We start from the raw sequence: 22,205 nt of genomic DNA on the forward strand, positions 1-22,205 counted from the left end.
GCGGTTAGAGCGTCGGCCTGCGGTCCTGAGAGACCCGGGTTCGGTTCCCGCTAAGGGCATGTACTTTGGTTGCAGTTTGTCCCCGGCCCTGGTCGGTTATGTGGGTGGCAGCCACTCGATGTGTTCCTTTCACGTCGATGTTTCTCTCTCTTTCTCTGTTTCTCTCTCTCCCTCCCACTCAAATGTCCTCAGGTGAGGATAAAAAAAAAAAAAAGATAGAGTATTACAGTAAGAGTCAATTTTGCCATCTTTGTTGCTTCTTGTGGTTTTCCCAGCTGTACCCACAGACCCAACTACACTAACATTTACTTAACCCACTTCTAAGTTCTCAATTAAATTTCTATACCTCATGTAAACATGCATTGCTAATGATCACAGCAATTTTCTTTGAAGCAACTGGCTTTTTAAGATTAAAATTCTACCAGGATCCCTGGTCGGTTTGGCTCAGCAGTTGAAGCGATGGCCCATAAACAGAAAGGTCTCGGGTTTGATTCCAATCAGGGGCACGTATCTCGGTGCAATTTGATCCCAGGGCTGGGGTCATGCGGGAGGCCACCAATCAGTATCTCTCTCTCACATGGATGTTTTTCTCTCTCTCTCCCATCCCTCCCACTCTACCTGAAAATCAATGGAAAAATATCCTTGGGTGAGGATTCAAAAAAAAAAAACTCTGCCAAGGAAAAAGACATTTTTTTCAGTGGTGCCCTCCTAAATGTATCCATATGTAATGTCCAGATTCTTTCTATTGTAGTACAGAATTAAGCCAATAAATAAACTTTTAAACTAATGTGATAGCAGCCTGGCCAGGCAGCTCAGTTGGTTGGAGTGTTGTCTCGTACACCTATAGGAATTGGGTTCAATTCCTGATCAGGGCACATACCTAGGTTACAGATTCAATACCCAGTCGGGGTGTGTACAAGAAACAACCAATAGATGTTTCTTTCCTTCTCTCTCTCCCCGTCCCTCCCTCCCTCCTTCTGTCTATTAAAAAAAAAGAAAGAAAAGAAAATAATGTGACAGCTAAATAAGAATTACAGCTACTACACTTACAGTTACCTTTCAAAGGGCTTACCTCAAGATTGAGAGATGCAGGTGAAATTGTTGCAATTATAGATGTTCTTGTACGTCCTCCAAGGGAATCCTGGAGGATTCTGGTTAGCTTAGATTCTCGGTAAGGCACATGAGGTGTTCTTTCCACAAGAGCAGTAATTACCCTTCCCAAAGTCAACAGGGATTGGTTGATATTTCCAGCTTCCCGAGCTCTCTTGTCAACTGCTCCAGAACGGCCAATGTTTTCACTTCCTGCAAGATCAACCTTAAATCAAAAAAAAAGGTTGTCAGTTTATTGGATTTAGACTTGAAGACATTCATTTTCATATTATACATGATATGTTAAATAGCCAGCAAAATATTTTTTCTATAATTAATAATCTACTACAAAACTAATAACCCAGTGACTACAAAAATATTGTCTAGAAATACAAAACTTTAGGCTGCTCTATGAAAGGATCAAAAATGAAACAGTAACCCTGGTCAGTGTGGGTCAGTGGTTAGAGTACTGGCCCTCACACCAAATAGTCAAGGGTTCAATTCCTCGTCAAGGACACATACCTGGGTTGCAGCACCAATCCCCGGCCCTGGTCAGGGCACATGAGGGAGGCAACCAATTGATGTGTCTCTCTCACATCGATGTTCTCGTTCTCTCTCTCTTTCCCTCCCTCCCTCCCTCCCCGTCTTCCTCCTTTCCACTCTCTCTAAAAATTAATTGAAAAATATCCTTGGGTGAGGATTAATAAAAACAACAGTAGAATAGAACTACCAATCCCACTTCTGGGTATATATCTGAAGAGAATGAAATCAGTATCTTGAAGAGATAGCACTCTTATGTCCATTGCATTATTCCAAATAACCTAGATATGGAAACAACCTAAGTGTCTGTCAAAGGGATGAATAGATAAAGATGTGGTATACACACACAATGAAATATTCTTCAACCATGAGGAAGGAAATTCTACCACTTACAACAACATGAATGAACCCAGACGACATTATGCTAAGTGAAATAAGCCAAGCAAAGAAAGAAAAAACGATAAATATTGTATGATCAGGGGGGAAAAAAGAAGGTCAAACTCATAGAAACAGAGAGTAGAATGATGGTCATCAGGAAGAGAAGTGGGGGAGTTAGGGAGATACTAGTTAAAGGTAAAAGCCTTCAGTGATAAAGTAAGTTATGGGGATCTGATGTACACTAGAGTACAGTTAAGAGAATAGATCTTAAGTTTTCTCACCAAAAAATATCTATATAAATAATAAACCCTGGCCGATACAGCTCAGTGGTTAGAGCGTAGGTCTGCAGACTAAAGAGTAGCAGGTTCGATTCTGGCCAAGGGCATATACCTCTGTTGTGGTTCGTTTCTGGCGCACGTCAGGGTTGTGCGGGAGGCAACCAGTTGATATGTCTCTCTCGCATGGATGTTTCTTTCTCTCCCTATCTCTTCCTCCCACTCTATCTGAAGATGAATCAAAAAATATCCTTGGTTGCCCTGGCCGGTCTTGCTCAGCGGTTAGAGCCTCAGCCCGCAGTCCCGGGTTTGGTTCCCGCTAAGGGCACATACCTTGGTTGCAGTTTGTCCCCGGCACCGGTTGGGGTCGTGTGGATGGCAACCACTCGATGTGGCCCTTTCATGTCAATGTTTCTCTCTCTTCCTCCCTCTCTCCCTCCCGCTCTATCTGAAAATGCAAAAATGTCCTCGGATGAGGATTAAAAAACAAACAAAAAAAATCCTCAGGTGAGGATTAAAAATGATTAATAATAATAATAATAATGTGAGGTAATGGATGTGTTAAATGTGTTAATCTGATTGTGGTAATCATTTTACAAAGTATATGTAGTATATTAAATCATCATGTTGTATACTTTAAATATATACCTCAATAAAGCTGGAGTATAAAAACAACAAAAATGAAACACTGGTATTAAGGTAAATGCTTACCAAGTTCAACTTTCCAATTTTAACAAGCTCTTCTCCATCAATTGTTGTTTCTTTCATATGAATTGTGACAGAGAAAACTGAGTGGGAACGACTAGAAAACAAGATCAAGTTGCCCAATCATTATAATACAAAATATTATTTGTTTTCTATAAAATATAGAAAACAGCCAATAAAGATCTAAATCCACAAGAGTAAAGAAAGATAGTATCTGTCCTGGCCAAGTAGCTCAGTTGGTTAGAGCGTTGTCCCAACACACCAAGGTTGCAGGTTGAATCCCTGTCAGGGCACATACAAAAATTAACCAAAAGCCCAGCTAGTGTGGCTCAGTGGTTGAGCTTCGACCTATGCACCAAGAGGTGGCTGGTTCGATTCCCAGTCAGGGCATAGGCCAGGGTTGTGGGCTGCATCCCCAGGTAGGGGGCATGCAGGAGGCAGCCAAGTGAAATTGATGCTTCTCTCATAGATGTTTCTATCTCTCTCTCCCTCACCCTTCCTCTCTCTCTAAAAAAAAAAAAAAAAAGTCAATAAAAAACATTTTTAAAAAATCAACCAATGAATGCATATATAAGTGGAACAATAAATTGATGTTTCTCTCCCACCCCCAAAAAATCAATAAATATAAATTTTAAAAAGGAAGAAAGATAGTATCTAACAGGATATATCAATTAGATTTTAGAAGACAGAGGGTTGATAAAGAAATTATTAGATTTCTACTTTCTTACTGCCTATAGGATACAGTAAGAAGCCACCTGAAAACACTCTAAAAGACTCAGGAACTAGACTCCTCAGGCACCTCTGAAAGCTGGATGTGGGGTACAGTTGGGAGAGTTGCCTGGTGTGTCAGAGGGAAGGCTTGCAATCAATCTTCTTATTCATAAGAATCATCTGAAATATGTCATTACCATAAATTCAAACAGCACCAGGCAAGCCATCAGATTATTCCCCACAGTGTCAACTGTTATAAAAGTACACTGCTCTGCTTTAAGAATGTAATCAAAAATAGGTAACTCCTTTCCCTGAACAGCAGAAATAGTAAATAGCAGTGATTAACCAAAGTGTATCTTATGCTACATATTGACATTTGGCTTTTATTTGAAGGATACAAAAATTATACAATCATGCACAGCTTAACAACAGGGATATGGCCCTGGCCGGTTTGGCTCAGCGGTTAGAGCGTCAGCCTGCAGTCCAGAGAGACCCGGGTTCGGTTCCCGGTAAGGGCGCATATCTCAGTTGCAGTTTGTCCCCAGCCCTGGTTGGCTGTGCAGGTGGCAGCCCTCGATGTGTCCCTTTCACGTCAATGTTTCTCTCTCTCTCTCTCTCTTCCTCTCCCTCCCTCCCATTCTACCTGAACAAAAAATGGAAAAATGTCCTCGAGTGGGGATTAAAAAAACATACAAACAACAGGGATATATTCTGAGAAATGTGTCATTATGCAATTCATTGTTATGTGAACATCATAGAGTATACTTACACAAACCTAAATGGTATAGTCAACTATCGTAATTGTATGTGCTGTACTCTTATGCAACTGGAAGCAGAGTAGGTTTGTTTACATCAGCATTACCAGAAAAACATAAGTAATGCTTTAACTCTACATTGGTGATAGCTATGACATTACTATGTGACAGGAATTTTTCAGCTCACTATAATCTTATGGGACCACCGTCGTATATGCAGTCCATCAACAACCAAATGCTGTTATGACTTTATAAGACATCCAAAGACATCTTTCCTTTCTTGTATCAGTGACATTTGGTAAACATCAATGTTTGTTAATGTCACTGATAGTGGGGAATATGGTAATTTTCTTCTTTGTACTTTTCATGTTACTTGAAAAATTTTACAATAAACATCATTTTTACAAAACTTAAATTACTTAAAATTACCAAAAAGGGGACAGGAACAAGAAAAATATAAACATAAACTATAAATCTAAATCATAATATACATTTCATGTTTTCTACCATTATTTACCCATTCCCAATCTAAGACTGTGCAATTATTCCAATTAAGCATAGCGGTCAACTCTGATTTTGAAAATTTTGATTGCCTTCCTTCTCTTTATAATATACATTCATAAAGAGATCTTTACTCCAGTCTACATATTAAATGGAGACCCAAATTATACAAGTTTACAATAGGAATTTTTAAAAACTTTTTATTTTTGAGAAAGAGAGAAGAAGGGAGCGGGAGAGAGAGACATCAATCAGCCTACTCCTGTAAATGCCCCGAATGGGGAATCGAACCCATAACCCACAATGTGCCCTGGCCAGAAATCAAACCAGCCACCTTTCAATGCACAGATGACACCCAACCAACTGAGCCACACCAGCCAGGGCCAAAATAATAGAAATTTTCTTTTTCAGAGAAGAGAAATTTTACTTAGCCTTAAATTCATTCCTCCGAATCCTATATAAAATTAAGTAACATAACATTAAGAATGAAAATTTCATTTTATGATTGATTTATAACTCATTTTAAAAATGAAAAGCTATTATAGGAAATTTAAATAAAATTATAATATCACCTGTAATTCCATATTTTAATTATGTTAATGTTTTTTCCTTTAAATGCATACATATTTTTAAAGTTGCAACTATAATTATTTATAAAACTGCAATTATAACTGTTGAAACTTTCAATGATAAGAGAGCAAAGAAATAAGAGATCTAGCCCTAATAATCATTTTGTAGCTCAGGGAAACGGATATTCAGATAAGTTTACTTATTTACTGACCCAAAGTCACATATTTAATTAACTAAAGAACTGGAACTAAACACAAATACCTAATTCTCAACCCATAGCTCTTTCAATTACACTCTGACGTTTCCTTCCAAGACAAACAGGAAAAATGTCACTTCTAACTCAGTAAACTGCATTTGTAGAATTTAAGATTCAGCCTATAGAGGGCACTATCAAAAATGCCTCTTTTTCCTCCTCGAAATTCACTTAGTGATCATCTGTCATTCTACATTAAAATGAAGTCAGTTGAAAAAAAAATGTTGTACAACCTAAATACATACAATTTTGTTCACTGTACCTAAATAAAGGTGAAAAAAGTAAAATAAAGTCTTGACTTTCTTCTAATCCTTACTCAAACAAACCAAGGGTCATCAAACTGTGTTCTAAGGATACACACTGGGCCCTGGCCAGTTTGGTTCAGCGGCTAGAGTGTCAGCCTGCGGTCCAGAGAGACCTGGGTTCGGTTCCCACTAAGGGCACGTACCTCAGTTGCAGTTTGTCCCCGGCCCTGGTTGGGTCATGCGGGTAGCAACCACTCAATGTGTCCCTTTCACGTCAATGTTTCTCTCTCTCTCTCCCTCCCACTCTATCTGAACAAAAAATGGAGAAAATGTCCTCGGGTAAGGATTGATTAAATAAATAAATAAATAAATAAGATACACATTGGCTTCAGAAAAGTGCCCAGAGTAAAACTTCTTAAGGCCAAGGAGATAAGCCTCTGAGAATTCCATCCCCAAATAAATAAATAAATAAATAAATAAATAAATAAATAAATAAATAAATAAGATACACATTGGCTTCAGAAAAGTGCCCAGAGTAAAACTTCTTTTTTTTTTTTTTTTTTTTTATCCTCACCCGAGGACATTTTTCCATTTTTTGCACAGATAGAGAGGGAGGGAGAGAGAGGAAGACAGAGAGAGAGAGAGAGAGGGAAACATCGATGTGAAAGGGACACATCGAGTGGCTGCCACCCGCACAACCAACCAGGGCTGGGGACAAACTGCAACCGAGGTACGCGCCCTTAGCGGGAACCGAACCCGGGTCTCTCCGGACCGCAGGCGGATGCTCTAACCGCTGAGCCAAACCGGCCAGGGCGAGTAAAACTTCTTAAGGCCAAGGAGATAAGCCTCTGAGAATTCCATCCCCAAATCAACTATAGGAGCCATCTGGACTCCCATGTACAGTTCATTTGGGGAAAAAAATTACTTAAAAATAGTGTAATGCTTTTGATCTAGTTCAACTTGTCTTTGTTCTCCTTTCAGCATTCTTTCAATATTGGTGCTTCCCTATAAATCTCAAACCAGTTACTAAGGCACACAATCTAGCACAGAGTCTAGATATGTGATTCACATACTTTGACCCACCCCAATTCAACTTCCTCCAAGTTCATAATTCTTTTTTTTTTTTAATTGTTTTTTTTTTATCCTCACCCGAGGACATTTTTTGTTCAGGTAGAGTGGGAGAGAGAGAGAGGAAGATAGAGAGAGAGAGAGAGAGAGAGAGAAACATCAACGCGAAGGGACACATCGAGTGGCCGCCACCCGCACGACCGACCAGGGCCGGGGACAAACTGCAACCGAGGTACACGCCCTTAGCGGGAACCGAATCCAGGTCTCCCGGGACCGCAGGCCGATGCTCCAACCGCCGAGCCAAACCGGCCAGGGCCATAATTCTTTTTTTTTAATCCTCACCCGAGGACATTTTTCCATTTTTTGTTCAGATAGAGTAGGAGGGGGAGAGAGAGAGAGAAACATCGACGTGAAAGAGACACACTGAGAGGTTGTCACCTGCACGACCCAACCAGGGCTGGGAACAAACTGCAACTGAGATACGTGCCCTTAGCAGGAACTAAACCCGGGTCTCTCTGGACCACAGGCCAACGCTCTAACCACTGAGCCAAACTGGCCAGGGCCAAGTTCATAATTCTTAAAAAGAATGTGGAGCATGAGGGAGACAATAGCTTTCTTACCTAGAGTATGCATTCATTAATGTTGCTGCAGTTGTCCTTTTTGCTGCTCCCTTCTCCAAAATTTGATAAACTTCATCCTTGTTGTGTACTGTAATTTCTTCTAAGCCTTTGATTATCACTCCCCTCTGATCAAATATTTTTTTAAAAAGCACACATTAAATTGGTTAACACACACACAGACTTCTCAAAACATCACACATTGAATTTGCAGATATTCCATTCTCAAAGACTGAGTTACCTTGTTACGGGGATCATCAAACATCTGTAGTCTCTCAGAAACATCAGAAGATGGATTAAGGAGATCAAAAAGTTCTTCATTATAGATTTCCAACAGAGACACTTTGACTGAAAATTCAGTACCATTAGCAGTAAGTTTCTCAAAAATTTGATGAAGAGTACGTGGAATTATACCAGCCAAAGGATCCTGAAATTGTAATATTAATAAGGACTAAAATAAAGGAAGAATGGCATTTACTGAGGCAATTAAAACACATATAACAAGAGCCTCCATTATAGTATATTTAAATGTCAAAGCAAGTTAAAAAAAACAAAAACTAACCTGTTAGAAAACCCAAGTCATTTACCACAGTCTATTAAATAGTTATTATTCTTCATACCTTCCACTAATTTGCCATGCATGCCAGATATTTTATGCCTGAGCATTACACAAAAACCAAATGAACCAAGCTACTTATAAAGCAAGTTCAATAATTCTAACTTTTCTCATGAGTACATAATACCACCATTTTAATCAGAAAAATGGCCCATTAAAAGTAATTCTGACATAAACAGGATTGTTTCTCAAATGTTTCAGTATCCTTAATAAAACTGTTGTGAATCCCTAAATTTTGAAACTGGGCCTTAAGCCTAATTCCATATCTTCTACAGTTACAATTCCATAACTTTATTATCCATGCATAAATTTAAAGTCTCAACTATGTAACCTCTACGAAAAAAGGATCTACCTAAATGTTAATAATTTGAAAACTGACCTATTCATTAAATTCATTGAAACATTTGGCGAAAATCTTTATGAAATGTACTATTTATTCTCTACAATATTCAACAATGCAGTAACCTTAATTTCTTGAACACTCAAGTGGATCATTAATAAAGTATCATACTGCCCCTTGCTATGCTAACTTTATAAGATTCATTCCCTCACTGCAAAGTATTCCCCTTTAACCCCACTCACATTCCACTTTTCCACAATATTCTGCTTCAACTATTCTGTCCCAAACAGACCCCTCTCTTATTATTTAACTGTACCATATGTATTGGTCCAGTCTCTCCCAATGAGACTATGTTTCTTAAACAGAAGCCATATCATAGACTTTAATTTTTCTATAATAGTAGTTAATCATAAACTCCTGTTTAACATAGGTATTCTTCTCTATTTCAAGACAAAGTCCTTTAACTAAATTTTATTCAGATACATTTCAGCCACTTTAGAGACAGAAGTCTGTTATAAGCAACAAATACCTCCTCCCAAGTATACTCTTCATTAGGTGATCTTTCACCTTCCATTGTAAAGGTTTTTCCAGTGCCAGTTTGGCCATATCTGTCAAAATTAAAAGAAATGTTAAATAAAAAACAAACATATACACCTAAACCTTTTCATCAATTTGAAAAGTAATGTTTCACTTACGCAAAAATAGTGCAATTATAGCCCATAATAACTTCATCTAGAATTGGACAAACAATACTTCGATAAACTTCTATTTGTTTAGTAGATGCTCCAAAAACCTATTAAAAAAAAAAAAAATCAAGATGGAGGTGGGCAGAAGGGGAGGGGAGGGATGGGGAAAGCTATAACAGTGTCAACAATAAAAATAAAGTTAAAAAAAAAAAAAATCAAAGCATTTCTTGAAGAAAAAAATTTTTAATTATCCACTTTAATAAATTTATTTTTAAAATATTAACTCATTCAGCCCACTAGAAACAACTGACCACTGAGAGTCAACTGAAATTTGTCACTGTACACTAGAACCTAGAGTAAATATGTTTACTAGGATAACTTTACATTAGTGAATAACAAAGAAGTAGCAGTATTTTAAGAAGTACCATATCAAAAGTATATGTTTTCCTTGAGCTCTTGTCGGCCAGTCCTCCAGTTCGTACACTAACTTCTTTTCGTACATGATCACATTCCACAACAGAATGGGCGCTAGCTTTCCGCTCTGCCAAATTAAATGGTCTATAAGAAGAAGTATATAATGTTATTCAAGAATTCTTAGTTATCATGTTACTGATGACATTTTCATCAATACCTTACACAAGAACAATGTGACATTTTGACTACACTGTTGGTGATGGGGACTAAATGATACTGTTAAAGCAGACAGAATTTTAAGGGTTTCAATTTCCAGAAATAAAATCAGTTTTCTTACTTTTCAAAGAAATGTAAAACATTACAATTCTGACAGTTTCTTGGAATAAATGATAACAGAATTAACTTGCAAAATATGCCAAACTTGTTTTTCAGAATTCTATTTGCACTATTCTTAGAAACTAATCAAGTTAGGTTATGATGTAGTCAAAAGAACATGCCAAATTTTTGTCCAAATTACAAACCTGCCACTGGATAAAAAACAGATACAAAAAATGACAAATAGGTAGAGTCCTTGCTATGTGCCAGGTACTCACTGTTCCAAGTGCTGTACATGTGTTAACTCAGTTTGTCCTCACAGCACTGTGAGGTCTACTGGAGAATAGTGACATAAAACAAATGATTATGAGAGGTTATGTTTAGAAAGGGTATATAAAGGGTACTGTTAGGAACATACAGCAAAGATTTAATACGGTCCTGACTGGGACAGGGCAGGGTGGAGGAAACATGTGTGATGGCAAAGACTTCCTGAGGAAGTAATCTTCTAAGCTAAATTCCTCCTTAGGCATGTCAGTACAGTGAAGACTCTAATCCAGTCTGCTTAAGCAATGTAGCACTTTGTAACTGTTTCCTCATTTGAAAAGTAGGGTTAGTAATATTGACAACCATTGTAATACCAACCAACCAGCAATGTAGAGAAAGAAATTCTGTTCAGTTTATTGTTTTCCCAGTGCCTGCCACTGTGCTTAGCACCTAGTAAGCACTCAAACATCTATGAACTACACGCTTAATAAATGTCACCCTAGGGGAATGATGTAAAAGCTAAAAACAAAAAACACAAAAGCCCATAGTCCAGGGAGAGATGTACTCTTTTTTTTAAAGAGAGGAAAGATTTTTTTTTTCCTTTTATTGATTTTAGAGAGAGAAAGGGAGAGGGAGAGAGAAATAGAAACATCGATGAGAGAGAACATCGACTGGCCGCCTCCTGCATGCCCCCTGCTGGGGATTGGATCCACAACCTGGGCATGTGCCCTGACCACTGATCCACACCAGCCGAGTAAGAGATGTACTCTTGACCGGAGTTCTTTTTCCCAATGAATATCACATATACGGAAAGACATGCCAAAGACATGTCTCATCACTAGACAATCCAGGTTGCTATTTATTTTAAGAAGGATACTTCAATGTGCTCTAACATGCCTCACTCCCAAATTTGTGATCCCAGGAGAACTCAGCAACTCCCAGGTACTATCTGGTAATGCTGTCATTTGCCAAATGTACTCAAATCTAAACAATGCACATAATCCACAGCATGCATTATTAGAAGTTCGACAAAACTAAGTCAAAACCAACTTATACTCAGGTAGACCAACAGTATAATAAAGTAGAATGAATTCTCATGTGCTTAAAGCTTTTCCAGCCTGGCCGGTGTGGCTCAGTGGATTGAGCTTCGTCCCATGGACTGAGAGGTCCTGGTTCAATTCCCAATCAGGGCACATGCCAGGGTTGCAGGCTTGATCTCCTGTAGGGGGTATGCAGGAGGCAGGCGATCAATGCTTCTCACTCACATTGATGTTTCTATCGTTCTCTCCCCTCCACTCTCTCTAAAATACCAATAAAACATATAAAAACAAAAAACTTTTCCAATTACTCTACTGTTCCTAGCAACCCTAAACTAATCGCTAGCCTGGATATGTGATTAAGTTACCAAATGAATACCATTCAGGTTGTCAGGACAGAGTAGAACTTCACACAGATCACATATTCCTGGAAGTTATCAAAACTCCCAGAGAGGAGCTTTAGGTACTATTTGTATTTTAAAAAAAGAGAGAGTACTGACAAGCCACTGTTTTCCTATTCTGATTGGCAATCGCTAAGTTTCTATTCATGACACTAATAAACCCATCAATTTCTTGACCTAACTAGTGTTATATTAAAATTCAAACGACCACTCTGGCAGGGAGTCTCAGTTGGTTGGAGTATTGTCCCATACACCAAAAGGTTGCAGGTTCAATTCCCAGTCAGGCGCATACCTAAGTTGCAGGTTCGATCACTGGTTGGGGCATGAACGGGAGGCAACTGATCAATGTTTCTCTCTCTCTCTCCCTTCCTCTCTTAAAAAAAAAGTCAATGAACATATCCTCAGATGAGGATTTAAAATAAAGACAGCCCTGGCCAGTTTGGCTCAGTGGCTGGAGCGTCGGCCTGCAGACTAAGAGTCCTGGGTTCGGTTCCTGCTAGGGGCACATACCAAAAAATAAATAATAAAATAAAAAATAATAAAATAAGACAAACAAAAGAAGTACAAATTGGCAGTTATAAAATAGCCACAAGGATATAGAGTTCAGCATAGGAAATACAGTCAACAATATTGTAATAACTATGTATGGGTACTACATTTATGGGGGGATACTTCGTAAGTTATATAAACATCTAACCACTATACTGTACACCTAAAACTATTATAATATTAAATGTCAACTGTAATTGAAAAATGTTTCCCAAAAAAAAGAGGGGAAAAAAGTCCTGTCCTGTGGAAAAATTGCTAAATGTATTCATTCATCCCATAAACATTCGTGAAGTACTTATTACGTGATAGGTATATCTTTCTAGGCACTTGGGATATAGCAGTGATCATAACCAAGCTTCAGGAAAAAAAGACAACAAACATCCAGATCCTGTTCTCAGGGAGCTTTTATCCTAGTGTGTGTGTTGTTGGGGGTGGTGATCATAAGGAAGAGATGACAATCAAGTAAATACATTAGTTGCTGGTAAAGTTTAAATAAGTAAATAAATAAACAAATAAAGCAGACCAGGGGATAGGAAGTGATAAATGGTTGCTATTGTTATTTTAGAGCGGTCAGGGAAGGCTTCTCTGATAAAGGTGATATTTAAGCAAAATATATATGGAGAGAGAGCCAGCCATATAACTATTTTGGAGGAAAAATCTTCCAGCCCTGGCTGGTTTGGCTCCATTGATTGGGCTTTGTCCTGTGCACCAAAAGATTGCTGGTTGGATTCCAGGTCAGGGCACATGCCTGGGTTGCAAACTCAATCCCTGGTAGGGGGCATGCAGGAGGCAGCCAAGGAATAATCTATTCTCACATCAATGTTTCTCTCAATCTCCCTTCCCCTCTCTCTAAAAATCAATAAAAAATAAAATAAAATAAAGGTTTCCAGGCAGAGAGAAATTGCAGAACCCACAAGGTAGAGAATGGTAGATGTGTTTTTAAAAATGTGCATCCAACCAGTGTGGTACAGTGGTTGAGCGTCGACCCATGCACCAAGAGGTCGCAGGTTTGATTCCCAGTCAGGACACATGCCCAGATTGTGGGCCCAATCCCCAGGGGGGAAATGCAGGAGGCAGTCAATCGATGTTCTCTCTCATCGATGTTTCTCTCTCTCTCTCCCTCTCACTTCCTCTTTCTGTAAAATCAATAAAGGAAAAAAAAATGTGTGTGAGGCTCTGGCTGGTTTGGTTCAGTGGCTAGAGCATTGGCCCAAGGACCAGAGTCACAGGTTCAATTCTGGTCAAGGGCACGTACACCTCAGTCGCTGTTCACTTCCCGAGCCCTGGTCAGGGTCAAGGGAGAGGCAACCAGTCAATGTCGACATTTCTCTCTCTCTCTCTCTCTCTCCCTCCATCCCTCCTTTCCTTCCTCCCACTCTATCTGAAAATCAATAGAAAAATATCCTTGGTTGGGGATTAAAAATAAATTTCTTTTTAAGTGTGTGGGGGCAGGGGAGTTGGGGGGGAATCAGAAAGGTAGCTAGAAGCTAGATCATATAGAGATTTATAATAACCTTCAACCTGTGGGCCAAGTCTGGCCCTTGTCTTGCCAAAGAACAAGTTTTACAATTTTAAAGGGTTGTTCAAAAAAAAAATCGTTACTGGGTGTTTGACTGTGGCAGCAGGAGCAGCAGCAGCAACAACAGCACACTGGCAGATTCATTCCCTACTTAGAACCTCAAACAATGGACCACACAATGTCTTCCTGATTTCAGGTAAAAAATGTCCAGCAAAACAAGCAAGCACAACATAGCCCAGGCAAGAACTACTATGCAGCAGTTATGATTAGAAGCCTCCAGTAAGGCAGTGAAGATTTCAGCGGCACCACAGACCTCATGTCCTACTGTGAGGAGTATGCCAGGAATGATATTTTGCTGATAGAGTACTAACTACAGAAAACCTTTTCAAGGATAAAAACAAAGAACAAAAAACCACTGCATCATAGTATAGTGGAACAGTCTCTTCTCAACAAAGCAAATTATAAGCAGCTCTTCGAAGATTTACCTTCAGCTTATTTGTAACCACTGCTAATAAATAAAATGTTCTTAACTTGGAATAATGAACTCTGAAGTCTTTATTTTCCAAGTTGTCCTTTCTCTAAAATATCCTTTACTGATTTAATACAGAATCACAATTTTGTTTTCCATTTGGTAACTAATATCATATTGGGTTACTGTTTAAGAAAAATTGGGCCCTGGCCGGTTTGGCTCAGCGGTTAGAGCGTCGGCCTGCAGTCCAGAGAAAAATTGGTCTGGGCCTTTTTAAAAATACAATTATATACTTTAAAATATATGAATTAATTCAGATGTGTTAACATCTAAACTGTCTAAGCACTTGTTTAGATTAAAATGGCAAAAATAACTTAAAACCTAAAACTTTTATATCATGTTCTTAATAGGGTTTGTGCCAACATGTAGAATATACAAGGGGAAGGGGGTGTTTTGTGTGTGTCTTTGTACCAAAGCCATTTCCTTACTAAAATTTCTCTCCATGCCATCAGTTCCTCAGTTCCATTATAACTTTATCTTGGGATATTTAAAGGTAGAATAAAAACTTCTTTTCAGCCCTGGCCGGTTTGGCTCAGCGGTTAGAGCGTCGGCCTGCGGTCCGGAGAGACCCGGGTTCGGTTCCCGCTAAGGGCACGTACTTCGGTTGCAGTTTGTCCCCGGCCCTGGTTGGTCGTGTGGGTGGCAGCCACTCGATGTGTCCCTTCATGTCGATGTTTCTCTCTCTCTCTCCCTTCCTCTCTCTCCCTCCCACTCTATCTGTACAAAAAAAAAAAAAAAAGTGGAAAAATATCCTCGGGTGAGGATAAAAAAAAAATAAAAAGCCCTGGCCAGTTTGGCTCAGCGGTTAGAGCGTCGGCCTGCGGTCCTGAGAGACCCAGGTTCGGTTCCCGCTAAGGGCATGTACTTCGGTTGCAGTTTGTCCCCGGCCCTGGTTGGTCGTGCGGGTGGCAGCCACTCGATGTGTCCCTTCACGTCGATGTTTCTCTCTCTCTCTCCCTTCCTCTCTCTCCCTCCCACTCTATCTGTACAAAAAATGGAAAAATATCCTCGGGTGAGGATAAAAAAAAAACAAACAAAAAAAAACTTCTTTTCATTTAGTTACTGCACAAGTAAAGAACACTCTAAAAGTTGTATTCAATGTAATCAAGTAATTAAGTCATCTCTCCTCTCCTGAAATCTTGCTGAACTCTTAGGCTCCAATAACCAGTGCAAATTAAAAATCTTAAACTGAAAAAAAAAAAATTGAGAATACGTGACAGAGACCATGTAGCCTGAAAAGCCTAAAATATTTACTACCTTGGCCCTTTACAGAAAAGGTTTGACCACTCTGAGGACCTCTTAAGTTGTTTATTTACTAAAGATAGAGGATATATGTGCACTAGGAAGGCTACTTGAAAAAAGAAACAAAAAGCCAAGCTAATCTGAAAAAAATTTATACTATACAACCAAAGCACTTTTTATTAATAAAGTAAAAGAAATCCCCTCTAAATGGCTGATTCTAGGTTTGGGTCAGAGAAAGATCATTTCAGAAAACAAGGAAGCATTAAGGACACATGTATCCACTGAACAATTGACAGACAATCTGGATTGTTTCCACTTTCTAGCTATTATAAATAAGAATGTATAAAAGCAGCCACCATCATGGCACAGAGGAGCCAGATACAAAGAAAGGGGCTGTTTGTGGGGTGAGTTGGGAGTTTCCTATGTCAGATGATGATTCGAGGACCAGCACCGGCTCTTCCTCACCTTTGTCCTCCAACCAGCAACTTGAGAATGAAATAAACACTCCCAAGGAGAGTAAAGTCAGGATGAGCAAAAATTCCAAACTCTTCTCCACCAGAATCAAGAGGATTCAGAAGGAACTGGCAAATATCACTTGAGACCCTGCACCTAACTGCAGGGCTGGTCCTAAAGGCGATAACATCTATGAATGGAGATCAACCATTCTAGGGTCACAAGGATCCATATATGAGGGTGGTATATTCTTCCTTGATATCACTTTTACACCAGAATACCCCTTCAAACCTCCAAAGGTTACATTTCTTTTTCTTTTTTTTAATCCTCACCCCAGGACATTTTCCATTTTTTTGTTCAGATAGAGTGAGAGGGAGAGAGGAAGAAAGAGAAACATCGACGTGAAAGGGACACATGGAGTGGTTGCCACCCGCATGACCAACCAGGGCCGGGGACAAACTGCAACTGAGGCATGTACCCTTAGCAGGAACTGAGCCCGGGTCTCTCTGGACCACAGGCCAACGCTCTAACCGCCGAGCCAAACCGGCCAATGGCAAAAAGGTTACATTTCTGACAATCTATCACTGTAGTAATAACAGTCAAGGTGTTATTTGAATGGACATATTGAAAGATCATTGGAGTTCAGTACTCATGATTTCTAAAGTCCTCCTTTCTATCAGCTCACTTCTTACAAACTGTAATCCTGCTGACCCCTTGGTGGGAAATATTACCACTCAGTATTTGATAAACATAGCAGAACGTGACAGAATGGTCAGGCAGTGGACCAAGAGATACGCTACATAAATTGGGTTTTCACAATTCTTATATTATTTGTCACAGAGAGAGCTGCTTATAAGATACTGAAGGGGTGGGGGGAGAATGGAAGTTGGTAAAGAGTAGAGTATTTCTATAACAGATCTTATTCAGTCTTATTTCCTAAGATTTTGTTGTAACTTAAGGTATCTTGCTACAGTAGACAGAATTGATAATAGCAACATTTAAAATTGTCATTCGTTCTGCAATTTAAACTGAAATGTAGTGCAGAGAATAGATATTTGGATTCAGTTGCTTGTAGTCTGTAAATTTAAAAGTTTAATTTTGTACAGGTTACACACATGGCCTTTTATGTGAAGTCCTTCCAAGACTATATACTTTTTTGTTTTAAAAAAATGAAACTTGCCCTGGCCGGTTTGGCTCAGCGGTTACAGCATCAGCCGGAGGACCAATGAGTCGTGGGTTCAGTTCCCACCAAGGGTACCTACCTCGGTTGCTGTTCATCCTCGAGGGCCAGAAGGCATGCAGGAGGCAACCAGTCGATGCGGCTCTATCACATTGATGTTTCTCTGTCTGTCTGTTTGTCTCACTCTCTCCCTACCTCCCACTCTATCTGATGATAAATAGAAAAGTATCCTCAGGTAGGGAATAAAAAATAAAATAAAATAAAAATTTTAAAAAAGAAACTTGTTTTCCCTTCTTGGAAGGGAACATTGATATTTAACCATTTTTAGAGACTGTCATCTCACATATATTAAATGGACATGTGGCTATAAGACACCATATAGGAAATGAGTAGTTATATATTTTATTTTATATGCCAATCTACCTTATTGTGAAAAGATTAGAGGTTTGAATCAGGACTCCTGAAAACCTGTAGTAAAATACCTTAAGCTGTTAACTATAAGGTGTGGAATAGGAGTTGCTCAATGGATGTTATATGTTGCAGACCACTTAAGTCTGCATTTGTTATTGTGCTAATAAACAACATTAAAACAAACAAACAAAAAACAAACCTCTCTAAGCTAAAGCTTGAAATTTATGGGGATGAAGTTCAGGGAAATGTTTAATTCTTGTGGTAGAAGAAGAAGGTTGGGACTTGGGGAGGAATACACTAGGGCTCCAGCTGTTAATGACTATTTTGTTTCTAATCTGGGAGATGGATATACAGATGTCTGTTACATTCTTCTCCATAACTTTTTATAGGCTTGACATATTTTGTAACAAGAAATATAAAGAAAATAAAACCACACAGAAATGTAATATTGCCTGGCTTTATTAACCAATCGAAATACTCTAAAAATCTGCATTTGTAATACAGGCTGTTGATTTTTTTTAAACCTTCAGAACAAGCAACAGAAGCTCTAGAATGCAACTAGTAATTAACTAGACATAAGGTTACCATTTCCTCTCAGGCACCTAGTTTAAAAAGCTAGCTACTGCCTTTGATATCTACAGTTAAGTTACCAAAACTGACTAAATAATAACTTAAGAAAGTTCATTGACACTTTTTTTTCTTAATCCTCACTCTAGGATATTTTTCCATTTATCTTCAGACAAAGGGGGCGGAGGGGGGGGAGGGGACATCCATGTCAGTGAGACCCATCTATTGGTTGCCTCCAGCACTCCCCCAGCCAGGGGACTGAACCACAACCCAGGTACATGCCCTTGACCTGAATCGAACCTGAGACCCTTGTCCACAGACTGCCGCTCTAACCCCTGAGTCAAACTGACCAGGGCCATTGACATATTTTTAAAATAACATTTTAATTTTAGAATACTTTTGGATTTACAGAAAAGTTGCTGATAGCTGATAGTGTTTTTAAAACAACAGCAACAGCCCTGGCTGGTTTGGTTCAGTGGTTAAAGCATCAGCCTGTGGTCCAGAGAGACCTGGGTTTGGTTCCCGCTAAGGGCATGTACCTCAGTTGCAGTATGTCCCTGGCCCTGGTTGGGTCGTGCGGGTGGCAGCCACTCGATGTGTCCCTTTCACATCGATGTTTCTCTCTCTCTCTCTCCTTCTCTCCCCCTCCCACACTATCTGAATAAAAAATGGAAAAATGTCCTCAGGCGAGGATTAAAAAATAAAACAACAGCAACAAAGCCCTGACCAGTTTGGCTCAGTGGTCAGAGCGTAGGCCTGCGGATTAAAGAGTCCCAGGTTCGATTCCGTCCAAGGGCACGTACATCAGTTGTGGTTCGTCCCTGGCCCTGGTCAGGGTTGTGCAGGAGGCAACCAGTTCACATAGATGTTTTCCTCCCTCCCTCTTTATCTCCCTCCCTCCCTCCCACTCTGTCTGAAGATAAATGGGAAATATCATTGAGTGAGGATTTAAAAAAACAACAGCGACGAAGAGACAAGCAAAACACACATTCACCACTAAACTGTGGAATGCCTCTAAAAAGTGAAATAAAGCATCCTCTAATTAAGCAATAGTTTGTACATGTATGTTCTTCCTATTTTAAAACAGAAATTATTTGAAAATCAATCAGGGGAAAGTTGAAGACCGCCACCCACCCACCTAGAGAAAACTGTCTCCTTTGTTCTAGGGGAGACCAAGTTGCAGTACAACCAGAAGGCTATACCGGTTTAAGTAGTCTCCTTGATCTTTTAAAAACATAAACTCGCCCGGCCAGTATGGCTCAGTGGTTGAGCATCTACCCACGAACCAAGAGGTCACCAGTTCTATTCCTGGTCAGGGCACATGCCCAGGTTGTGGGCCCAATCCCCAGTGAGGGGCATGCAGGAGACAGCCAGTTGGTATTCTCTCTCATCGATATTTCCATATCTTTCTTCCTCTCTCTCTAAAATCAATAAAGGAAAAAAAAAACCTAAAAAAAAACAAACTCACTGTGTAACTTAATTTTTAAAATTTAAACACAGTGATGTTTACTTGTGTAGAATGAATTAAGAAAATAGTGCATCTAGAATAAACAGGTGATAACGTTTTTAGAGGTGATGAAGAGGATGGTAATTCCAATCTAAGTGCTAAAACATTTGCAAAATGGGTATGCAGTTTTATTTACAAACTAACAAAGTGCAAGGAGTGGTATATAAAAGTAACACCTAGTCCTGGCCTATGTGTCTCAGTGGTTAGAGCGTCTACTGGTTTGGTCCTCGGGTCCAACTCCCGGTCAAGGGCATGTACCTAGGTTGCAGGTTCCATCCCCAGCCCCTGGTCAGGGCGTGCAAAGGCAACCAATGATGTGTTTGTTCTCTCACACCGATGTTTCTGTTTCTCTCTCTCCCCCTCCCTCCCACTCTCTCTAAAAAAAAAAAAAAAAAAAAAAGATAAATACCCTTGGGTGAGGATGAATAACAACAAAAAAGTAACACCTAAATTTTTGTCGGGATTACTTTTAAAAAAGAATGCACTTTTCACTAAAGAACAGCCATCAAATTTTCCTTCTGAATATAGCAGTTTGACTCAGAAAAAAACTTTTGACCCTTCCCCTTACCTAAAAGAATTCAGATACAAAAACATGCTTAAAGGAAGGGAGCGTCGCCTTAGCACTATAATAGACAACTAAATGTAGCAAAAACACTTTAGCAAAGCCAGTTTGTTGAACTTCCTTGTGGTTGAACTACCATTATTTCTGGGTAGTCCAGAAAGAATTTACTTTTTCCTCTACCTGTAAATTGCCTCTTTACCTTTGAAATCCCAGGCCCCTGCCACTCCCCTTCTCCTTTGTCCAAAATGGCACATTAAACAGTAAATGCCCAATGCGTCTTGGGGTCTCATATTCTTATGGCATCCCTGTATGTACTTCCATAATAAATTTTGGACATTCTCCCCTGCTAATCTGTCTCCTGTTAATTTATTAGCTTAAACAGGAAAATTTAGATAGTGAAAGGAAAATTTTTCTTGCGCCCCCACATATGCTTTCTTCTAAAAAAAAAAGACACTAATTTACCCCTCACAGCAACGTGTTGTCATTTTATTCAACAGAATGCGGGGGACTATTAAACTGAAAAGTTTGGTCTCTTCAAAAATTACAAGCAAAATCCCTCTCCGACCGCGCGCAGGAGGGAGCCCAGCAGCAAATCCTGGCGCTCCGAATCCCACCAGGTTCGCCCTACCTGCATCTCACCACCACCTGGATGTTCTTCCCCTTCTCCTCTTTCTTCTTCGTGGAGGAATTCGGCTGGGACGCCATGACGGAACCCTCGAAAAAAGGCCTGGTACTGGCGCGGGCTGGGATGCGCTCCTCCCCAGCCGGGTGCTGGCTTGGCAGGGAAAATCGACGGAATCAGTTCGGCGGACCCGCTCTCCACTACGGGTTCTGACTGGCCGCGGCGTCAGTCCCGCACCAGCCGGAGCTGTCGAATCATAAACCTCCGGTCCGCCAAACGCCCAGAAAACGGAGAAACGACTCGGCGCCTCAATTTGAAAAAAGAGGCTAGTCCCCCGGCCAATTGCAGAGCGGGCGCGCAAGGCACCATGGGACGGCGCTGTCGTCACCAGAACCCCGCCCTCGGGGCGTGGTCCGCGGGAAAGTAAAAAGCTGGTACGTGCGTAATGGGCTGGAACTCGTAGTCCAATGGGAGACACACAGGAGTAAACACTGTGATACTTCAGTGCGACCTTGCTCAAATTACATAACATCTCTAAACCAAAATTTCCTCGTCTGCAAAATGAAAATAACAGCAACTGTTTCAGAAAGCTGTGCGAGGATTAGTGAGCTAACACGGATAAAATATTTTAGATTAGAACATGTAGTAAGCGCTCAGGAAGACTGGACATGATTATAATTATTATTAAAGAATTGTTAGAGGGTGCTATGGAAGCACAGAGGAGAGAGGTCCAAAGAGAGCCCCTATGTCGGAGGCAGCGTTCAGTATAGTCCTGAAGAAGAATTAGGAAGTGTTAAGAGATAAGGCTACCACGAGTATCAACTTGTGATGAAAGGGACATTCAATGTCATTTTTAGGACTCTGAATTTATCCTTTAACTGATGAGAAGTCATCACCATTGCTAAATGATTCCAAGCATGAAAGGAAGATCAGATTTACGCTTTGAGACAACGGTTTTGCAGTGACTGACGCAGGCTCTGAGTGCGGTTCCCTCCAAGTACCTGGCGCAGCATCCAGGGGGCGTCTAAACCAGGTCGCGCAAACGTCCGCCGGAGTCAGCCTACAAATCCCAGCAGGCAGTGCTCGCTGGATCGCGCCTACGCTCAGTGACCTCTGGCTTTCCGCATGCGCACTAGGGGCGCCTTTGCTTGCTTGGGGTGATTCCACCCTTTTGAGTGTGCGCCCCAGTCTCTGAAGTACTGAATTATGGGCCTTCGCCACATTCAGCTATGCAAGCTGCGCTTCTGGGCTACGCTTAGCACACAGGAATCTAGATATCATTTTAGT

General features: G+C 40.1%; 1 protein-coding gene and 1 pseudogene across 1 annotated transcript in view; one reads left to right on the forward strand and one right to left on the reverse strand.

The window, feature by feature from the left end:
- The window catches only part of KIF11 (kinesin family member 11), a 60,155-nt gene extending 39,037 nt beyond the window's left edge, over window positions 1-21,118 (reverse strand). The window contains exons 1-8 of the mRNA XM_036265433.1: window positions 20,925-21,118; window positions 9,772-9,904; window positions 9,356-9,453; window positions 9,190-9,268; window positions 7,946-8,131; window positions 7,708-7,832; window positions 2,994-3,084; window positions 1,073-1,315 (exon numbers count right to left, since the gene is read on the reverse strand). Of these exons, the coding sequence (XP_036121326.1) occupies window positions 1,073-1,315; window positions 2,994-3,084; window positions 7,708-7,832; window positions 7,946-8,131; window positions 9,190-9,268; window positions 9,356-9,453; window positions 9,772-9,904; window positions 20,925-21,001 (1,032 nt within the window). The 5' untranslated portion in view covers window positions 21,002-21,118. The remainder of the gene's footprint in view (window positions 1-1,072; window positions 1,316-2,993; window positions 3,085-7,707; window positions 7,833-7,945; window positions 8,132-9,189; window positions 9,269-9,355; window positions 9,454-9,771; window positions 9,905-20,924) is intronic.
- Window positions 16,039-16,873, forward strand: LOC118632377 (annotated as a pseudogene).
- Window positions 21,119-22,205: the final 1,087 nt, after the last annotated feature.

The sequence above is a fragment of the Molossus molossus genome, unplaced genomic scaffold (genome assembly GCF_014108415.1).
Source record: "Molossus molossus isolate mMolMol1 unplaced genomic scaffold, mMolMol1.p scaffold_m16_p_17, whole genome shotgun sequence".
In the NCBI taxonomy this organism is placed as follows: Eukaryota; Metazoa; Chordata; class Mammalia; order Chiroptera; family Molossidae; genus Molossus; species Molossus molossus.